A 20,770-nucleotide genomic window follows, 5' to 3' on the forward strand; every position below is an offset into this window, starting at 1 on the left:
TCCACTTGCTCTCTTTCTCCCTCTATGTCTCTCTCACTCACTCTCCCGCATACCCCACCACCACCACCACCACCACCACACCCCCGATCCCCAGTTGATCCGGGCAGGTTGGCTTGCAGAGCCAGCGGACTGTGTAAGACAGAATAATTGGTTCACCATAAAATGTAAAAGTGTCATTTTGAACAATGAGGTATGGGGAAGTGGAACAAATTGGAGGCCAGATTCGGAACATGAGGAGGAAGGGGAGGCGGGGTGTAGTGAGGAGAGGTTGGAGTATGGGGGAGAGACGGGAGGTTGTTCATTTGCATTGTGACACCCAGTGGTAAATAAGCGAGTAAGTGAGGAGAGACAATTTCTTCGTTAGAAGGACCCTTGTGATGTTGTACCTGAAGAGTGTGTGTGTGTGTCCGTGTGTCCGTGTGTCCGTGTGTCCGTGTGTCCGTGTGTGTGTGTGTGTGTATCCGTGTGTGTGTGTCTGTGTGTGTGCCCATTAGGGCTGTACTAGCATACTAGCAATTGTTTTTGACAATCACATTCTCCATTAATTGGCTAAAATAAGAAAAATGTACATCACAGTTTCCCAAGGTCACAAGATTTTTTTTTGGTCCCACTGCAGACATTCAGTTTATTGAAAACTGTTTACTACAACTTTGACAAAACCTATTCTGTGTGTTCCCTATGATTAAATAGCAAGTCCATGTGAGCTGACTTTTTTATATCATCCTTAAATTACTGGGAACCAGCGGCTGCCTGGAAAAGTCAAATGGAAATCAATCTAAGATTTTATGGTGTGCTGTTGAAATTGGCCAGCAGCAACGCGAAGCATGCGCACAGCATGTACAGTATACGCACAATTTGTTGCTAATGGGCTAAAACATGAACACCACTTGTATGGTCCTTTTAAACTCTTCAGCAAAACAGTGCAGCTGCTCTATAACCCCAAACTTTCCAAAGATATTAAAGGTGCTGTAGGTACGATTGTGGAGATCCAAGACTTAGCCAAAAAAATTTGAACATCGACAACTTCTCAGTCCCTCCCCCTTTCCGCTAAGGCCCAAAACGATCTCCTAAGCCCCTCCCCCCACAAGGGAGAGCTGAGCACAATGGAGGAGCCAGATCATTTTTTTTATTTTTTATAACCTGCTTTGTGTAGTTCTACTCAAACATAGGGTCAGTTTCAGCAAATATGACCAAAAGTTGGTTTTATAAGGCTTACCTACTGCATCTTTACACATGTCAGGCTGAATTATTAAAATGTGTAAATGATTATGCACGAGAAACCTGTAATAATTTAATTTTATGTAATGGCGCAATAATAAAAAAAAGAATTATCTTAGGTTAACAGTATTTCACATAATACTTTCTAGATTATTTTTGGGGCATTTTAGGCCTTTAATTGATAGGACAGCTGATAAGACATGAAATGGGAGAAATGGGAGTCAGTTTAAGTTGAAATCAATGGGACAATTAATATCACCCTTTAAAGTTCTATGTTAATAACTTGGCACAGTAGGGCCATTTTTGGCCAGAAGTTCAGAATTTGCAACTGCAGTCTGTTACACTTTATATGACAGACAATAAACAAATGTGCATTTCCTGAAGCTCGCAGATCACAGTGGATCAACATGTGCGTGAGGACTGGCGCAAAAGTTCATTCCTGACCTCGTCAACAGTGATTTAACAAGAAAAGCAAATCCTGAGCTTTCAGCTGCACCGCTTCACCACACTTCATAGTTGTTATGGATCTGTCCACATGCACATTTCATTTCTTTTAAAACATTTAGCAAAACACAAGAAGACTCCATCCACTGATGAAAACCATGGGATACAGTTGAAAACCCTGGAAAAAAGAAAGCTAGGAAGGGGAATGCTTTGTCAAAGTGTTTTTTTTTATTATTATTTATTATTTCCGTTCATTATCAATGAAAACTTGTGAGAACAAGCAACTCAGGTAACATGAATGATCTGTTAACCAGAACACCGTTTAGAATTTAGACAGATTTTACTATAAAGTAGTCACATAGAACGTTTAGGTTAGGGTTATTATAAGTTAGAGATAGCATTTGAGAGTCTTAAATTTGGATTAGAAGGGGAATAAGGGAATAAATCTAGTCAGAAAAATATCAAAATGAATTAATGCACTAAAACAAAGGTACAGCCTATGTTAAAATATGGAGTAGTCCTTTATAGATATCTTGGAATGCATTGGGTCCAATCAACACAATATCTTGGTCAAGAGCACTCACTCTCAAGAATATTATTTTATGAAGTGCAATGACGGTGAATGGTTGCACAGCGTATCTATTATGTTAAGGTCAAGAACTGTCTCAAGCAGTTCTACACAACTCAAGGAGTGGAAGATGAACGAAGAGAATGAGAAGGTATATAGAGAGAGAGATAGAGAAAAGAGATGGAGAAAAAGACTAACTGAGAGGGGAGGGAGGGAAGAGAGGGAGAGCCTTGATGCTTCTTTGTCCTCTACTCTTTGTCGCTCACACCTCTTTGGTTTTTCATGGACCATAATAACTCACACTGCTCCAGCGACCCCCACCTGCAGTTAGCTTCAGTGTGTGTGTCCACGTGTGGGAATGGAGGCCTGTGTATCTGCAGAGTGGGGGGTGAGGGGGGTGAATGTATGTAAAATATGCTGAATTTCGAGATGGAATGAACAGAGTGCCATGTGATGTAGCTGACGCCGTGGCCTATACCCAGCAAGCTCTCCTAGGCGTTGTGCTCAGTGATGCATGTGCATACAGCTCGACATTCAGAACGTAAAGTGCCACTACGTATCGACTAGCATGCTAGACTACACACACACGACCACACACACTGTACACACACAAACACAGCACACACACACACACACACACACACCACCACACACTGATCACACACACACACACACTAGTCCGTAGTGGTTGTAGTGTAGATGTGACGCGACTACCACCTCCACCTCTTCTAGTGAGTCAGTGGTCGTGCCTCTTTTTACTCCTCACCCCCTCCCCCCCCCGTGCTGTTCGCTCCCCTTCCTTTCCCTGTGCGCCCCTTGGTGTGGTGTGGGTGTGTGTGTTTTGTGTGTGGTGTGTGTGTGTGTGTGTGTGTGGAGAAAGACAGAGAGATGCTGGGTAGGAGGTCAGCTCCATGGTGCATTCCTTCACCCCCATCAGCATCTGGATGAGGAGGGAGGAGGGGGGATGGAAGGATGGAAGAAGGAAAGGGTGTCTCAAGGGGGTTGCAGAGGAGTTCCCCCCCCCCACCTCCATCTCCCCTCTTTCTTTCTCTCCCACTACATCTCTCCTCCCTGGTAGAAAAATGAGACGAGGGCAGATGTTGGAATGGAGGGAGGTGGGGGGTGTTGCAGAACGGGCGTCTGCCACAAGTTTTGCGCTTCGCCCACCACATTAAATGCACAGGGTTGCCTTGGCAACGGGAATGCCGCCATGGCAACACATGTAGTATAAGGCAGGCAGGTGCTGTCGCACTGTGAAGCCATTTGTTGAGAGAGAGAGAGAGAGAGAGAGAGAGCTCAGGGATGGGTAGAGAAACAGAAAGAGAGTGAGGAGAGAGAGACAGAGAGAGAGTAGGGGAGAGGGGGGGAAGAGATGGGCGGGGGGGGGGGGGGTGGTAGGGAAAACAGACAGGCTGTTAGCGCAGGAAAAATATGTTATCGCCGTGGCAACGCAATGTGGCAACTCTCCATGGCAACAGCAGGTGGCTCAGGGCTGAAATTTGCGTTTGCTGCTTTTGCTTTTTCGTATTGCCGTGTGTGCATGTGCATGTACAGTAAGTGTGTGTGGTGCGTGCAGCTGTGCGTGCGTGCGTGCGTGTGCGTGCGTGTGTGTGTGTGTGTGTGTGTGTGAGTCCATCTTTCCCCCGCATCTGGTGAGGTGAGAGCCACATCACAAGTGCAGACGTCCAAATCCTCTCATTCAGCAGCTTAGCAGAACATAAAACAGGGCTCATATTACAAAGGAAACTCTCCTGATGAGTGGAAACGAGTGGGTTGCTTTTTCAGAGTTCACAGCATCCCCAGGTGTTTTCTGTCCTGTTTGTCTGTTGTGCGTATTTTTGTGTGTTTCTGTGTACACATGACCAAGATCCACGTTGTCAGACACACAATGACTGTGTATGAGGACAGCCTGTCTAGCTACAGAGAGAGAGAAAAAGGAGCAGTCAGACGTGTTGTCTAACGGGGAGCTAAAAACCACTCAACCTGGAAAAAGCTCTTACAGCCACTCTCTCACTCTCTTTTTCTCTTCTTTCCCCTATCCCTCCATCTTTCTCCTTCTGTCTTAAAATTATGGATTCACGAGCAGAACTCTGTCTATTGTCTTCCTGTGTGTGCATAAGTGAAGATGTCTTCGTCTATGTGAGAAATGCCGTCATTACCTCCCTCATTAGTGGTGCAATGATCACCTTAACTGAGTCCCCGGCTTTGTGTGTTCCTCACTGTGTGTGTGCGTGCGTGTGTGTTTGTGTGTGTGTGCGTGTGTGTGTGTGTGTGCGGCGTGAGTGTAAGCGTGTGTTTTAATATGTCACACTTTACGCACGTCTGTCTTAAACATGCCTGTGTGACATGAGCGTGTTAAATGCAGATGCGTTGATTAGGGTTTTTCTTTCTTTTTTTTCCTTCTGGTTGAATGTGTGTGAATGGACTAGTGGCGGGCGGTGGGGGTTTGTCATGAGAAATTACCCCCATGGACTACAGCGGCGAGGCTGTAATTCTCCGAGGTAATCACAGGGAAGAATGGCAACAGTGGGACACCCGGGAATCTAATCACTATAATCAGAAGCACTGGCTTATGGGCTCAAATTCCTGCCTTACTATCTGCCTCGTGATGAAGCCTGCTAGGCTGGTTGGCTGCTGCAACATGATCAAATGGTTGACCAGTTTTCTCTTTTTCTCCCCCCCCCCCCCCCCCCCCCCCCATCCCTTCTTCTTCTGTCCTTTCTAGTCCTCCATTGTGGTCGGGGAGTCCCCTCTTCAGAAAGAATGGAGGCGTTCTCCTACAAGGTACCGTTTTACTTATTGCAAGTCTTATACTGTATATGTGTGATCTTTCTTTCTTTCTTTCTTTCTTTCTCTCTGTCTCACCCTCTTCCTCCCTCCTCCCGCCCTCCACTCTCTACGGATATGCCAACTCCAATCATCTCAATTCCAAATCCCTCTTTTTAGAAGCGCACCTTGAGAATACCGAGTGCTGAGTTCTAACACTTGGCTCGGCGCCAGAGGAGGAAAGCTTTTTCTACGGAGGCGTATTTGAAAGTTTCAACAACAACAAAAAAAAAAAAGACACAGTAAGTGAGGGAGGGAAAGAAAGCAAGAAAGAGAAGAGAGAGTAAATCTCAGCTTCAAATCAGAGGCTGGGGAACAATCCCCTTGCCTCCCTTCCTCATTCAATGCAACAGTCTCACTCTTTTACTCCTATACACTTTTTTCCCCTGTATTTCCCATTATTCCTCTCCTCTCCCTCCCCCACCCCCCAAACCTCCCTTGTGGCTGGACGGCAGTTTAAATGGACATTCAATCCCAATCAGGGAGCACTCCGGGAGCTCGCTGGGCTGCCGAGTCCTAAATGGAGGGGGAAATGGATACATTAAGCGTCTGCGGCGTGCCCTCCATCGCCACTGATAATGGAGTAGTAATGGTCAAAGAGCCGAGGTTGGAGAGAGTGTCTGAAAACCTGGACTCCCTCTAGACGCACACAATGGGAGAGTAAGGTATCTAAGCGGCTGGTCAGATGGACAGATAGATAGATAGATAAATAGACAGACAGACAGATGGATAGACAAAGGGAGAGGGAGACGGGGCAGAGAGGGATACAGCCAGGAAAGTCTGATTCAGAGCGCACTTGCGACGGGGAGAGACAGGAAAAGGAAACTTTTTAAATGTGTAATGCGTTACTGAAAGGAGAGAGGGTGCAGAATAGTCGGGTGTGACATTCGGAGGCAGTGGGGAGAAAGGAAGTTGTGACAGACAGCCAGAGGCAAAGACAAGGAAAAAGAGTGTGTGTGTGTGGGGGGGGGGGAGTTTGGGGCTGTTAGTGCCCTCCATTATTACTTCCATCTCCCATTCCCAGAGCTGCTCCACTATGAGCTGAGGTGTGCTAAAAACTGCCTCCGCCTGTAGTCCTGCAGCCGTCACCTTAACCCAACCCCTCACCCCAAAGATCATCATTCAGTCGCTCTAAATTAGAGAGGATCCGGTCTAAGTGTTCCAATTTTATTTAAGTACCGTGGTCACCGGCTGTCATTAAAGAAGGAACCCTATTTCAGTTGCATTCATTTAGAATAGAATTTATTATCCTGTCATCAGGTAATAGAAACATTGACCAGCGGTTAAATGTTTCATTGCAGCACATCAGCACATCACAACCACTTTGGAAGGTTCAAACATGTGTTGGGTTTGCGTCTGTTGAAACACATCTATATATATATCTATATATATATAGATATATATATTTACAACTGATTACGCTCCAGTTCTACCAGACATGTCAAGTCAGAATATTCCACCCAGATGGCAGACGAGGTCAGGCTTACAGGACTTTTTTTTTATTATTTAAAGTTTCCTTTTTTCTTTTCTATTGCACCCACAGACAGCTAGAGAGCGGTAGCTATCGAGTTTGTAGTTACAGCTGAACTGAATTGAAGGTGGAAAGTACATTTCCGAAAGAACAATTTTGCGGTACTTGTACTTTACCGGTATTTCATTTCATGCTCATAATACACGACAGGGTAATATTTTGCTTTTTCCTCCACTACATGTTTTTTGACAGTTACCGTAATCACTTGAACCTATATGGAACATATCAAATATGATGCATTGTTCTAGAAAAAATCTAATTGTAAAGTATGTATTATGTTTTTGTTAGTTATTAGTTTTAATATAATAGTGTTGTATTATTATTAAGCTGCACATCAACTTGCTACAATATTAAAATGCTGCCTACATCTTAATGCATTAGTAATAATCATCCAGTTTAATAAAATATGATAACAGGGACCATTATGCTACATACTGAGTACTTTTTCTTTTGATACTTACATTTTACAATAGAAGAAGTATTCAAATGTTTTGGATGAAGTAGCGATGCTGCAGTATAAATATACTCCTTTACAAGTAAAAATCCTGCATTCAAGATGTGTTGTGTAATCAACAACATGTACTTAAAAAATATCAAAAGTACACACAATGTGAAATGGCTCCTTTTTATAATATATGATATTATCACTGACACTAACAGCTTGTATTTGCTGGATTAAGTTGGAGATCAGTTTTTCTTTTATATACTGTTGGGAGGTTTTGTATGGATACAAGAATCACATCTTCTCAGTGTATTGTACTTCATAATCTATAAACTGATCATACATTATGTGTGTGACTAACGCAAAATATTCTGTAAAAGTAACTAGCTGTAAAATAAATGTAATGGAGTTTAAAAAAAAACAATATTCCCAACTGAACTGTAGTAAAGTAGAAAGTAAGGTGGAAATAAGTACAAGTACCTTATATTTGTATTTATGTACAGGGCTTGAGTAAATGTACTTAGTTACCTTTTGATACTGTGCCTAACAACTTCATTTTAAATTCAAGACTTTTATTTGTTATGGAGTATGTTTCCCATTATGATATCGCTACTTTTTTTAAAGTAAAATATCTCAGTAAACACTGTACAGTTGGAGGACAAAATAATGGAAACACACTTAATTTTAAATAATTCTATAGTAAGTTCAGCAATAGAGAGAAATAGAAGATTGTATACCTGTCGTCATGAAGAGTTTATGACCTTCATGTGTAAAATTGCTGGATGCCCCTTTTAAGTTTTCAAAGCAATATGAAATTTCCAAGGAGCACAAAAATTATCTTTGCCCAAACAACAACGTTTACATTTTGGGGAATAGAAAATTATCTTTCAAGGTTCTTAGTTAAAAGTTAAATCTACCTGCAAGGATGTAGGAGCAGAGGTGTTCTGCTGGTTAGCCTGATATGACCCATGTTTGTAGCCAGGCTTATTAAGGCGTACTGAATTACCATAATTAAGTGTTGCTTTTATTTTGTCTCCTCTCTGTAAGTCATAGCACATGTCAATCAGCCAGCCCCTTAGACGCACAGCTGGAGTGTCAGATAGACATCAGTTAATCTGCCAGCCCACCAGCAATCAGACAGACAGACAGAGAGACAGACAGACAGGCAGGCAGGCAGGCAGGCAGGCAGGCAGGCGGTCAGACAGACAGACAGTCAGACAGACGGACAGCATTACTATGCATCCTGTCCTTGGACTGTACTATGATTTAACACACAGCAGCCGGGCAGACAGACAGACAGACAGGTGTGGGGGGGGGGGTGACTGAGCAAGAGGCCACTTTCAAACGGTTGCGTTCTCGAGGTCTGTTGGGTGTGACCTCTGAACCTTTGGACCATGTGTATGTGTTTGTTTGTGTGTGTGTGCAGAGCCTGCAGCCTGCAGGGCCATGTGGAACTCATTTAGCAGGAGAGAGAAGGCTGAGTGCGTATACGGCACATGAGAGCAGAGGAGGGAGGGAGGCGGAGGGCTTTGCATGCCCTGGAAAACAGGCAGCCAGGGAGACGGGCGGCAGGCAAAGACGTAGGAAGCAGACAGAAAGGCAGAGCAGCTGACCAGACATGGGAAAAAAGACCGACTTGAGGATATTTTCTCTCCAGGAAAAAAGCAGAAATGCAGGCCAACACATCTTTTTTTCTGTATTTACATTTTTCTTTTCCTCAGCGTGTCCTGCTTTTTGCTACCAAGCCTAGTGTTGTTGTTTTTTGTCTTGCTTCAAGCTTATAAAATCTATTGCCCAATCTCAGTGAGCGAGGACGGGCTTTGAGAGAGCTGCCCCACTTAGTTTGTCACCTCACCTCCTTAGCATGTGTCCCAGGCGTTTCACCTGCAGGGACGGCATGCACGCTAAGTTAAAGATATGAGTCACCACTATCCATAGAATGACAGCGAGATCGATAGAGAGGGAAAGAAATCAACAGGAGAGGATGGAATTAGAAAGACAAAGAGAAAGGGTTTTCTGAGAATTCAAACAACAAAGCGAGGAGGTGGGGAGACAGAACACACACATAAGAGGAGAGTTGTCTGTGCTTGTGTGGGTAGGGTGGTGTGCGTGTGCATGTGCGTGCGTGTGTGTGTGTGTGTGTGTGTGTGTGTGTGTGTGTGTGTGTGTGTGTGTGTGTGTGTGTGTGTGTGTGTGTGTGTCTAGGGTAAACAGTGGTGGTTAGGAGTGTGTCGCTGAGCTATGAGAGGCCATGTCAAACAGAGCTTGGTATTTCCTTTCCCCTTTCTCTCTCTCTCTCTCTCTCTCTCTCTCTCTCTTTCTACTTCTCTATCACTTTCTCTGCTGATGCATGATCTACCACTCTGTGGCATGTGGAAGGGGAGCCGTTGCTATGGCAACCCAAAGCCTGACTGGAGCGAGGGGTGGGGAAGGAGGGGCGTGTGCACATCAACCCGGGGAGACCTAATGCACTGCCCACACACACACACACACACACAAATACACACCGAGCCATGCAGCGAGTGATCAAGATTACAAAAGAGACTCTGTGCAGGGACCTACTTATAAGGTTATGGAGAGCAGTGCTGGAGATATCAGGGGCAGAGCCACACTAACTGGAGTCAATAAGATTACTGTGGACACAGGCGGCCAGGGAAAGGCTACAGAAACACACCAACATTGACAAACGACAAACAGGAACCGAAGCGTGTGTTACGACGTGAACCAAATATATGTTGGGGTATGGTTTTCTTGGGGGGGGCCTTGCCATGACATCTTGTATGTTTTAATGAGCTTGTGGTTCCTGGGGTGATTACATTCCTCCTCGTAACATCAATCATAAATTGACTCAGATTTAAAGAAAAAAATAGAGAGCTTAGGCTACAGTATATTAATGCTAGGGCTGCTCGATGGGGGAAAAAAAATCATAATCACGATAAGTTTGGGCAATATTGAAATTCCTCATTGTCTTTTGGAAAGATGTTGCCAATCCTGAATTAAAAAAAACTGAAACAAATCAACCGTGAAAACACCTTGAACTGTGAAATTTCCCTTCATACTTTTCCCATTCTTCTCGATTAATGTGCTTTTGTGATCATTAGGAGCCAAAAAAGTAATCCTTATCAATGCTATAGTGAAACGTTTTTTGTTGTTCTCGTTTTTTTTTTTTTTTTTTTTTACAATTTGCATCTTAACTAATGCTTCTGCAGCAGACAAAGCAAACAGCAGGTCATCGTTTGCGAAATGCAAACTGACCCTAGAGATGAGATGACAGCTGTTTTAGTGAACTGGGATGGCTGTGGTGAGCAGCCAGCCCTGAGTAACGAGAGCTTTTGGCTCAGATGTACACAGAAACTCTGCTTTGCTGCTCCTCTGCAACACAGACAATAAAGATGTAGATATAGATTTACAGATGTTGCAGAGTTGAAAGCATACGCATAGATCTCGCTTATGGTCTTTTAAACAGTCCATTAAGTATTTGTGAAAATGCTCAGGTCGTAGGAAACCATAGTCAAGACTTGATGGAAAAACTACAGCTATTGTTTTGTTTTATGTTCTGAATCGGAAAATATTCCAGTGTCTTCAGAAACCCACCTGGACACACCGAACAGTAAATGAACGTACTTGTTAAGTAAATAGATTTTAAGGCTTTATTTACAAGAGCTTTGAGCCAAAAGCAATCTCCGTGCACACAAGTGTTCTTAGCTCCAGTAGAAGAACTAATCTGACTTTAAACTAACATGCCCAGACCGCATATCTCATCAACATTCTTCTATACTGGACATGCACGTGCCGGGGTAAACAGGAGACCGCATGTATACTCCGCCCATTGCTGGTAGTTGCCATGGTAATGCTAGTAGCTTTATCTCACAGATGACCCAATCGGGTCAAACCAAAGCAGGGTCAGAAGTGTTTTCAAATGTCTCCGGTTTAGAGGCTCTGAAATGCCGGAGCAGTGTGAATGCGAGGTGTAAACAAAAGACAATCATTTTTAAACCAAAACATAGCAATGTAAATGTAAATGGCCCTATTCATACGTACATGGTTATTTGAAAAACTTAAGACATTGTAGCCAGGTTGCTCAGTGGTAGAACAGGCGCACATGTAATAAGAGGTTTATGCCCAGACGCAGAGGTCCAGGGTTCGAATCCAACCTGTGATGATTTCCTGCATGTCTTCCCCCCCCTTTCTCACCTAGCTGTCCTATCAAAAATGAAAGGTGGAAAATCCCCAAAAATAATCTTTAAGAAAAACGGAGACATTTTCCCTTTTTTGTGCCCTTCCTTCACACGCAAACAGAGAATTTGCCTCTGAAAACGAGTCTTTCTAAAAAAAGATTGTGAGGACGTGAAGGGAGAGGAAGTGATTTGTTGCTGTTGTTGCTAGTTTCGGGATTCTGATTGGCTAACATGGGCTTGAGCTTCTCATTACACTGCCACCTACAGGTTTGGCATGTTCTTGAAGGCATTGACTAGATATATACACAAGGGTATGTGTAAACCAATACTTTTCTTGAAAGAGACAGCTGTGCACAATGTTATTTTTTAAAACGGAGAGGTTGTAACGGAGAGGTTGAAATGTATGTTTACGAAAATAGTCGGCCACGTGTAAACGTAGCATAAATCCTAAAGTTCTCTCTTTTGTCCCCAAGTCCACACATTAACCTAATTTATTATGGCAAAGTAAAAACATGTTCATGTATTTATTTTTAAATAAATTGTTCGACATTTTGGAAAATACCTTTATTTACTCACTTGCTGAGAGTTAGAGGAGAAGATTGATACCACTCATGCATGTCATGTCTGCACATGAAATAAGCGGCTACAGCTAACAGCCTGTTAGCTTAGCTTAGCATAATTACTGGGAACAGGAAACGGCCAGTCGGACTCTGGCCAACAACGATTACATAATTCTGCATCCCAGCCTCTCAAAAACTCACTACTTAACACACAAAAACAGAAGTATAAAAATTACAAGCTGTCACCCTTTTTCCAGTGTTTATGCTAAGCTAACCAGCTGCTAGTTTTAGAGTTATACTTATCATGCACACATGAGAACGGTATGGATCCTCCTGGCAAAGCGAATAAGTCTATACATTCCTTGGATGCAGATTTATTAAAAATGAAAAACTGAAATGTTACTATGGAATGCAGCAGATGCATCGAGAGTGACTACAGCTTTAAGTCTGCCAGCTGTCAGATTGGATTAGGAGCATTAGTAAACCACGATCTTCAGGTCTCCCCACATATACACAGGGTTTGGGTGGGCCACTTGAGGACATTCAGGGATCCGTTCCATGTCAGTCCAATGCCCTGATGTGTTGTGTTGCTGAAAGGTGAATGTTTGCCCCAGTCTGTGGCGTTTTTCTTCGAGGACCTGTCTGTATTTGGCTCCGTTGGTATGCTTGTAGTGACACCAGGTGATAGGCAGCACCTGGTTTTTGCCTGTTGAAATGTTTTGCTTTCAGACCCGAGAATTCAATTTCTGTCCCATTAGCTGAGAGAAAGCACTATTTGGTAAACTCCAGGTGGGCTGCCATATGCCTGTTAAATGGCACGTAGATGGATTGCTGTAGAGTTGTCCTTCTGGTAGATTCTCCAGTTTCCTTGACAATTAGTTAGCATGGCTGTTGGGCCACTTTCTCCTGCTGTCTCATTACTAAGCCATTTTCGGCCTGGTTACTGTTGACCAGATGGAGAATTCCTGAAAGAGTCTTGGTAGTTCCAAACCCCTTCAGCTTTATGGCGCACACTGTTCTCCTGTGAACTTTACATACTCAGTCAGTTAATCTGCACTCTTTCCCAAATCTGTGTGTCCACATTAAGTGTTTCTTTTTCTTTCACATCCAACTGTAAAACTGATCAATACAAATGTAATTCTAATTCATTTCTAGTTTGCTTTGACATCAAACGTCACTGGTAGAGGTAAAAGGAAATGATGTATGTAAGTAGGGCCAACAACAATTATTTGACAGAAAATGAGTAGCCGGCATCAATTCATTTTTGAGGGGGTTAAGGTCCTTGCTCAAGGGCACCTCAGTGGTGGTAATGAAGGAGGGAGAACCCCTGCTCTTTTACCTTCCCACCCAGATTTATCCAAGGGGGTAAGCCTCTCCTTTCTAAGCGTAGCTCCTATGGCACCATTTTGATGCTAATAAGCCATTACCCGCTGTTGGCATTCCATTGACCGCCATTCATTTTGACAGTGAATAACTTTACATCTGAAGCATTTAAAGACTCTATTTGTCCATTGTTTATTCCTAAAGAAACCCGAAAATGTATAAAAGGCTCCATTATCTTATACCTCACGTTATGGCTCCGTAGCAGACGTTTATGTAAAAACAGGCTAACGATTGTGTCATAACCACACGACTTACTGTCACACAGTAGAGGAATTAACAGTACAGGATAAGCTCACAGACAGTTTGGACTTACATTAGCTGTTAGATTTAGTAACTTTCAGTTAACGCTCAGCTAACACTGGAAAAGTGCTTCTACTAGACTTCCCTGGTCTGCGTCCAGAGCAACGCGATCTGCTGGTCCATTTCTTTAACTGTCTATGGATTTATCCTGTCAGGTCTGAGGATTGAACCACGACCTTCTGGTCACAAACTCGCTTCTCGAACCTTTACGCCACCACCGCCCAAGTCGATATTATTGAACGTTCCATCGATCCATATTAGTCCACTTATCCGGGGTCGGGTCGCGGCAGCAGCAGCTCCAGCAGCAGCTCCAGCAGGGGACCCCAAACTTCCCTTTCTCAATGTTATTAAGCAAAATATTATTGGGTTTTGGATTCTTGGGGCCCTATCTTTCACCCGGTGCAGTGCAAAACCCAACGCAAGTGCCGTTGACCAACAAACACCTGTTCTTCCTGCTTAGCAAATCCGCCATCATGATAGCAATGCGCCAAGGTACAAATGCGCCTGGCTGTTAAAGGTTTGGTTTATTGCATGTTACACCCAGAAAACACCTATGACTTTGAACCAGACCCTTTTTTCCACCGTTAAACTAGCAAAAGTGGATTCATACACATTCTAAACGCACCTGCGCCAGGCGCTCCACTTTGTGAAAGCAAGGCCATTGGTCAGAAGAAAAAAAATTATTTTTGACAATTAATCTAGAAAACAATGTGGAATCATTTCTTTTTTAAAGATTTTTTTGGGGCATTTTTGGCTTTTATTTTGATAGGACAGCTGAAGACATGAAAGGGGAGAAAGAGAGAGAGAGTGGGGAATGACATGCAGCAAATCGGGCCGCAGGTCGGAGTCGAACCCGCGGCCGCTGCGATGAGGAGTAAGCCTCTACACATGGCGCCCGCTCTACCAACTGGGCTATCCGGGCGCCCATGTGGAATCATTTCTAAAACCTTGTCTGCTTTGTGTATTTGGAGTGTTAAACATTTTATACAAGACAGATGTGTCTTTGCTCACACATTTGAAAATGTGCGGTGTCCCCCTTGACTTGGAGCCGCCTGCTGTTCATCCCGCAGCATCAGACCGGCTGGATTTAGCCCAGCCCAGCGGTCGTTGGTAATTGAATGATTCGCAGCGGCCTTAACTCATTTATGACGCTTTCTCGCTCAATTTAACCTTGCCTTGCTCATCAATATTGCCCTGTTGGCCTCCTCAGACGGACAGTCATCGAGCGGCTCCGCGGGTCTCATCGAGGTCCAATCGGTTTTTGGAGAAGCTTCCTAGTGTTTCCTTCCTGTTTCGAAACTGATTTGTGTGTGTGGCATGCGACTAAGGGGTCTATGTGCATAGGTTCTCATGTTTGCTGCTCTCTCTCTCTCTCTCTCTCTCTCTCTCTCTCTCTTTTAGTTCCTCGTGGTGTGATCCAAAATGGCGCCCGTGTCCGGAGCCAGGCACTCTTCCCTGTGATCAGACCACTACCTGTTAGCCCAGTGGGGAGCAGAACCTCGGCCATACGGTGGGTGAACTTTGCTCCTGTCGCCTTCAACCATAGAGTTAATGTCAGTCGGGGCTTTCCCTGCGCTAACACATTCCCTCGTAGACACACACAGACACGCCAACAGGCACACAATACTATCACAAAAAACACACACATACTCAAAACAGACCTCGCACCAAAACTTTCCACTCACAGTTTACATAATTACATCTTTATTGTGTCCAAAAGTCAGAGGCATTCACACGCTCTCCGCTGCTCAGAACATTTTATCCAGGTGTGTTTATATAACGACCTCTCTCACACACACACACACACACACACACACACAAACACAAACAGGTTTATTAGAGGGAGACGCCTCATGATTCAAAGGAAATTCAGAGCATGCATGGACATGCACATCCATCATAGGAGCATAAGAGTATGATGGCCTGCACCACATAATGAATTAAACATACCAAAGTCTCACTAAAGGTATCTGGTGAATATTTGATCACTGTAAGGAGTGCATGTTTTTTTCTTATAAGATATTAATATGCTAACTCTCTCATTCTGAGGGGGAGAAAATGTCCAGGGGACAGGGCATGCTGCCGAAGCTCCTTTTGATGTATCGGTTGTCAGAGTACACCCCTGTCCTTCAATGCCTCACATAGAAAAGTGTCTCCTGACTAGAAGAGCGAAATATGTGTTGCAGTCTAATGTCCAGTGGTTAAATGGCTTCACTGCAGAATTGTCATTCTGTGGCATTGTGACTTTAAAGCTTGCAAGGTGCTTTATGTGCTGAGCAAGTTTCACAACCGTAGGGAGCACGAGGGCTTGAGAAATTCACAGGCAGCAGTCTGAAAATGAGTCTGCTCATTTCTAAAAGGAAAGGCTGATTCTTTTTTTTTTTTTCTTTTTTTTGGGGGGAGATACGGGGTTTTTAATCTGACCAGAGAAATATGCACATTAGGCCTGAGGGGGCCCTCTCTTTTTTCTTCTTCTTTTTTTTTTTCGGGTGATAGATTATCAAGTGAACTCTTTTTGCTTTCCAGCCAAATGCAGAGCAAAAGTGGAGCAGCTTCAGTGGAGTGGAGCGTACACGGGCAGGCCACCTGGCTGGCGGCGTGACAGCGGGAGTAACAACATTCCCTCTCTTTCTGTGTCCTTGCTTCATACAGATCATCCCTGGGAGATTATCTAAGCCCGTCCCGCTACTCTCCTCCGCTATGCAGCGAGGACCTCCAGGACGACCACACCTACAGCACGGCCAAATCCCCCAGCAGGCTGTGCTCCTCCGAAGTGGGCACCCCTTCCTCCCCTCTGGACGACGACGACGACATCATCGCCGTGGAGATCCAGTCAGACGTCAAGCCCGAGCCCCGGGAGATCCCGCTGGATTCTCACATCGCCGCCGCCCCCGCTGCCTACGTTTCCCAGCAGCCCCTGCGCGGACAGAGACGCAGTATGGGGCCGGGCGCTGGGACTCTGGCGGGAAGCAGTTTGCCCTGGACCAAAAACCGAGCGCGGGGCATTAGCGACACGCTGCCGCTGAAGAAGCGGCGCGCGGCGGCGGTGGAGAAGCCGCCGGAGAGCGACGACGAGGAGATGAAGGAGGCGGCGGGGTCGCTGCTCCACCTGGCGGGGGTCAGAGCCTGCCTCAACAACATCACAAACCGCACCGCCAAGGGCCAGAAGGAGCAGAAAGAGGCCCTGAGAAACTAAGACACACACATAGAACACGCACATAGTCACGCAAAAACACACACGCACACACACACACACGTTAACACACAGACACATAGACACGCATACAATACACAAATAGGTCAACAGGTAACGTTACTACAGCATTAGTCTCAATGGACACTTCTCATCTCCCTCTATCTATCTGCAGGGCATTAGGTGAATCCTACTTATTTGTGGCAATATCAAAAATCTATGTTTTCCTACATGTTCAGCAACACTAACATCAATGGGTATTTCTCATGTGTCTTTGTTGTTTCTGTTGTTTAAAAAGGGGATGAAAGCCATAAAAAGGAAAGCACGTTTTGTCACTAATTTGGGAAAAGCTGAGCACGACAAAACCGAATCACATTGAGGAGCGCACGGCGCATAAACCCAGAAGATGGCTGTTTGTCTTGCCTGTTCGTTTCCATGTGAATCTGTAGCAATCTCGCAGCGATGCCAGCACCGGCGGCAGAGCGTACTTAACAAGACGTAGGGCTCTCTCGGCCGCCCCGCTGGCATCCCTCTCTCCTACAACCACGAGCACAAATGTGAGACTGTGCCAAAGATAAGCGACCAGGTTGCTCCATGTAGCCGACACGACAGCTGACGAAAAAAAACAACAAAAAAAACACGAAGGCATAGTAGTAAAGAAGAGCTAAGGGAGAGTGACCTAAAGCGTCGAAATAATTGTAAAACCCAATGTGATATATATTCATGCACTTAAGATTATTTAACACCACTTATAATAGAAGCATCATGGGTAAGGACATGGTTTATTCCAAGAGCACTCATAGTATTTAAGAATAGATATTTTAAAATAAAAAGAAAAAAAATGGTCATGTTTATCACCATAAAGATGGATAGTGTGCCGGGTCTGAGGCAATATCTCCTTCATTTTGTTGTTGTTGTTGCATAATGTAAACTCCCCCAGTACTTCTGTCCATAGACGTAGACACCTGGTATAGATATCATAGCTGCCAGTAGCTACCACACCTCTCCCTATTCATTTGACAATGTCAAAGAACTATATACATGAACTGTGGGTTTTAAAGATTTCTGTTTGTGTCTGTTTGGACCCTCACTCTACCCTCATAAAGATATAAGCAATTTGTCCCGTGTGGACAACTCTGTAAAAAGGTTAGAAAATATTTTATTTTTTTCCTTTCTTAATTGAAGCAATTTGACCTGCAGGACTTTCTCAGTTATATTGCATGGGTGCTTGTAAATAAGATAAAAAGCAAATCTTTTTTATTCAAAGATCATGTAAGATAAACGATGTATTTAGCATGAAGCATGACTTATTTTCATATAAACATTGATCCTAGAGGAAAGAAAAAACGTTTTGCCGCCAATTCTTATACCCGTGATTATATTGGATTCTTTTTTTTTTGGTTTTCTTTGAATCTTTTGGGTTCTTTTTTTTTTTCTGAGCGGGCTTTCAAAGAGACGTCTTCAGGGAGGAGCGTGGGAGATCACTCTACAATCCGAGGCCCCCGAGGGCGCCACCTCCGGGCTTCGGGTTCAGGCTACATGTAGGCCAGCGGAATCACCTCTTAGGGGTGGGCTTCCGTCTTCTTCTGCCCGTACAGTGATTTTTAGGTGTTCAATGTTAACCCCAGTGTTATTTCAGAACACGTGTAGAGTGTGTGCGTGACTTTGTGTGTCCAGGGACACACACCCTTTAACATTGTGCCTGCCTGCCTGCCCTCAGTACCTCTGTTGTCATGTCTATGACAAGTTTAGACCGAACGTTTTCTTGTCTTTATTTATAACAGTATTGTTTCTTTTTTTTTTTTCTCTCTCTCCTGTGTGTAAATGTACATGTGTCCTTATTTTCCATCGACATTGTTCAGTGTAAATGTATGGATCAGACGGGCTCGGGAAACTTTGTAGGTGTCCCGAAAGAACCTCATATCTCCAAATAGGCTACTTAAGAGCTGGATTGAAAAGAAAGAGGAATGTAAGAGAGGGCGTAAATGACAAAAAAAAATACGTTTTTTGATTTACATACAGTATTGTTAACCCTTTTATTAAAGGAATTACTTCCTGTTGTGGATGTCAAGCTTGCATACATATTGATCTCAAGTGCCCAATCTGGAGATGGAATGGTTTTTAAAAAATATATATATATATTTTGCCACTCTACCGAGATGTAGGTGTGTGTCATGAAAACACTGACTTGATTGAAATCCACGAGGGCAGTGGTGAGCTTTGACATTTTTGCATCAGAAGTGATACGAATTCTGCACTGCCATTATTCGGCATGCTTATGGTGAAAAAGGAATGCATAAAAGTATTAATCCCCCCCGCCACTTGCAGAGATGCAGTGCATATGAAAATAGCAGCTTTGTAGGAGAAAACATAGGCTGGGTTTGGTTGTAGCAGCAGTCAGACAAGGTTTTTTTTTTTTCTTTTTTCTTTTTTTATATATATAAAGCTCAATGCACATTGAGTGATTGTCAGCGATCCAAGCAGGCAAACGAATGCATGTCCCATCCGCTGGTACAGTCTTTTGCCACCTGTAGCATGCATTTTTGTATGGTATCCATGCCGACATATAAAAAGGCTAAAAGGAGACACTGTCAGTGTTCTTGTTGTGTGCCATCCGTCTCTCGTCTGATATCTGTCAGAGTGCTCCCGCGGCCCGGGTCAAGCACTCGGCCGTACTCGCAGCAACAACCCAGTGTTGTGGTGACTAATAACGTGTTCAGCTGGCAAGAGGCATGTGGAGGGGAGAATGTGTTGCTTTAGCAACCACCTTTTTTCCTCTGACTCACTCGATGACATGCAGGGAAGATGAACTCCTGACCTACGAGTCCTGAAAAAAAACCGAGCAACACACATAATGTATACCTTGGACATTTTAAAGCAAAGAAGGAAACTTCACTGCCTGAAAAAAGCCCCCTTAAAACAAGTGTTTGTTTCAAAGCTGCCAAACGCTCTAAAAAAAGAAGAAGAAAAAAAAGAAAATACAGTTGCCATTTTTTATGTTATTGTTTTTATGCTCATTTTTTGGTTTTTGGTTTCTCTCTGACAACATGATCTACAATACTGCCATTATTTTTTTGGGTGGCTGTCTGAGCTGAATATCGGAAAGCCATAGGTTAGAGATGTCAAAATGCAAAACTGTTATTGATCTGTGAGATGTGATGCAGAGTGCACCCCGGGTGTTGTTGTTTTTTTTTTTTCAGTAAATGTTCAATTCTCTCCTTATTGTGCAATCATATTGCCAAAGAATGATTTCAAGACCTATTTCATCACTACATGTAAATATCAACGTTGTCCAATACCGTGGCAAAAAATATATAAATGTTGTTTTATTTTGTTTTCCATTTTCTGAAAAACTGCAATGATGTTTATGTGATGTATTGTCTTCCAGTTGGTTGCAATAATAAAAAAAATACAAGTTGCAGAAGATTAGTTTGGCTGTTCCTTTTGACGGACTGGGATCAAACACGGAAACCCTGCTCGTAGAGAATAATACACACGTCGAGTACTCTAACACACTTAATCACATCACTGGTCGGCAGTTCACGCAAGTTAACAAAAGCAGCAATTTAACCATTTTTCCTCTTGAAATTCAGATATAAATATAGTAAAGACTTACAAAAAAATCCTATCGCCCTTTCTATTCCCCTCCTCCTTTTTCACCCCTTCAACATACAACACACACTAACCCCCATGTGCTGGTAACGTGTTAGCTCCGTGAGACTGGAGACGCCTTAATTTGCTCTCAAGACTGACCCCAATCATTAACCTCGCACATTCCCAATAACAAGGGTCTTATCATAGCCATGCCTCTTCCGCCAGTTAATTATTCATTTACCTCCTCTAATCATTCAAGTTCAATACTTCTGATTAAAGCCAAACTCAGCTTCCCCCCCTTAGGGAAAGTAGTGAAAGAGTTAAGTGTACCAAAGAGTTCCTCAATGCCTTATCATTTTGAGTGGTGCCATTTTGGAACTGTGTGGCAGTGGAAGCCCATTCATAATTGAAGCCGAGACAGGCTTAATCTGGAGCCAGTGCCTCCCTGTGCAGTGCGCTCCCACCACCGACACAACTGGAGCTAGCAGCTCCTCTGTTGCTATGCAACTACAGCAAAGAAAGAGGGGGTGGGG

At 43.8% G+C, this 20,770-nt stretch overlaps 1 protein-coding gene and 1 long non-coding RNA gene across 4 annotated transcripts in view; one reads left to right on the top strand and one right to left on the bottom strand.

The window, feature by feature from the left end:
* Positions 1 to 5,899, bottom strand: part of LOC116706195 (uncharacterized) — a 28,169-nt gene extending 22,270 nt beyond the window's left edge. Inside the window, exon 1 of the long non-coding RNA XR_004336168.1 lies at positions 5,883 to 5,899. This is a non-coding gene — a long non-coding RNA (uncharacterized LOC116706195). The remainder of the gene's footprint in view (positions 1 to 5,882) is intronic.
* Positions 1 to 19,212, top strand: part of ches1 (checkpoint suppressor 1) — a 108,214-nt gene extending 89,002 nt beyond the window's left edge. For all 3 annotated transcript variants that reach the window (XM_032542851.1, XM_032542850.1, XM_032542849.1), the window contains 3 exons: positions 4,956 to 5,014; positions 14,852 to 14,960; positions 16,103 to 19,212. In XM_032542851.1, coding sequence (XP_032398742.1) covers positions 4,956 to 5,014; positions 14,852 to 14,960; positions 16,103 to 16,646 — 712 coding nt within the window. In that variant the 3' untranslated portion in view covers positions 16,647 to 19,212. The remainder of the gene's footprint in view (positions 1 to 4,955; positions 5,015 to 14,851; positions 14,961 to 16,102) is intronic.
* Positions 19,213 to 20,770: the final 1,558 nt, after the last annotated feature.

Source organism: Etheostoma spectabile, chromosome 18 (assembly GCF_008692095.1).
Source record: "Etheostoma spectabile isolate EspeVRDwgs_2016 chromosome 18, UIUC_Espe_1.0, whole genome shotgun sequence".
Taxonomy (NCBI): domain Eukaryota; kingdom Metazoa; phylum Chordata; class Actinopteri; order Perciformes; family Percidae; genus Etheostoma; species Etheostoma spectabile.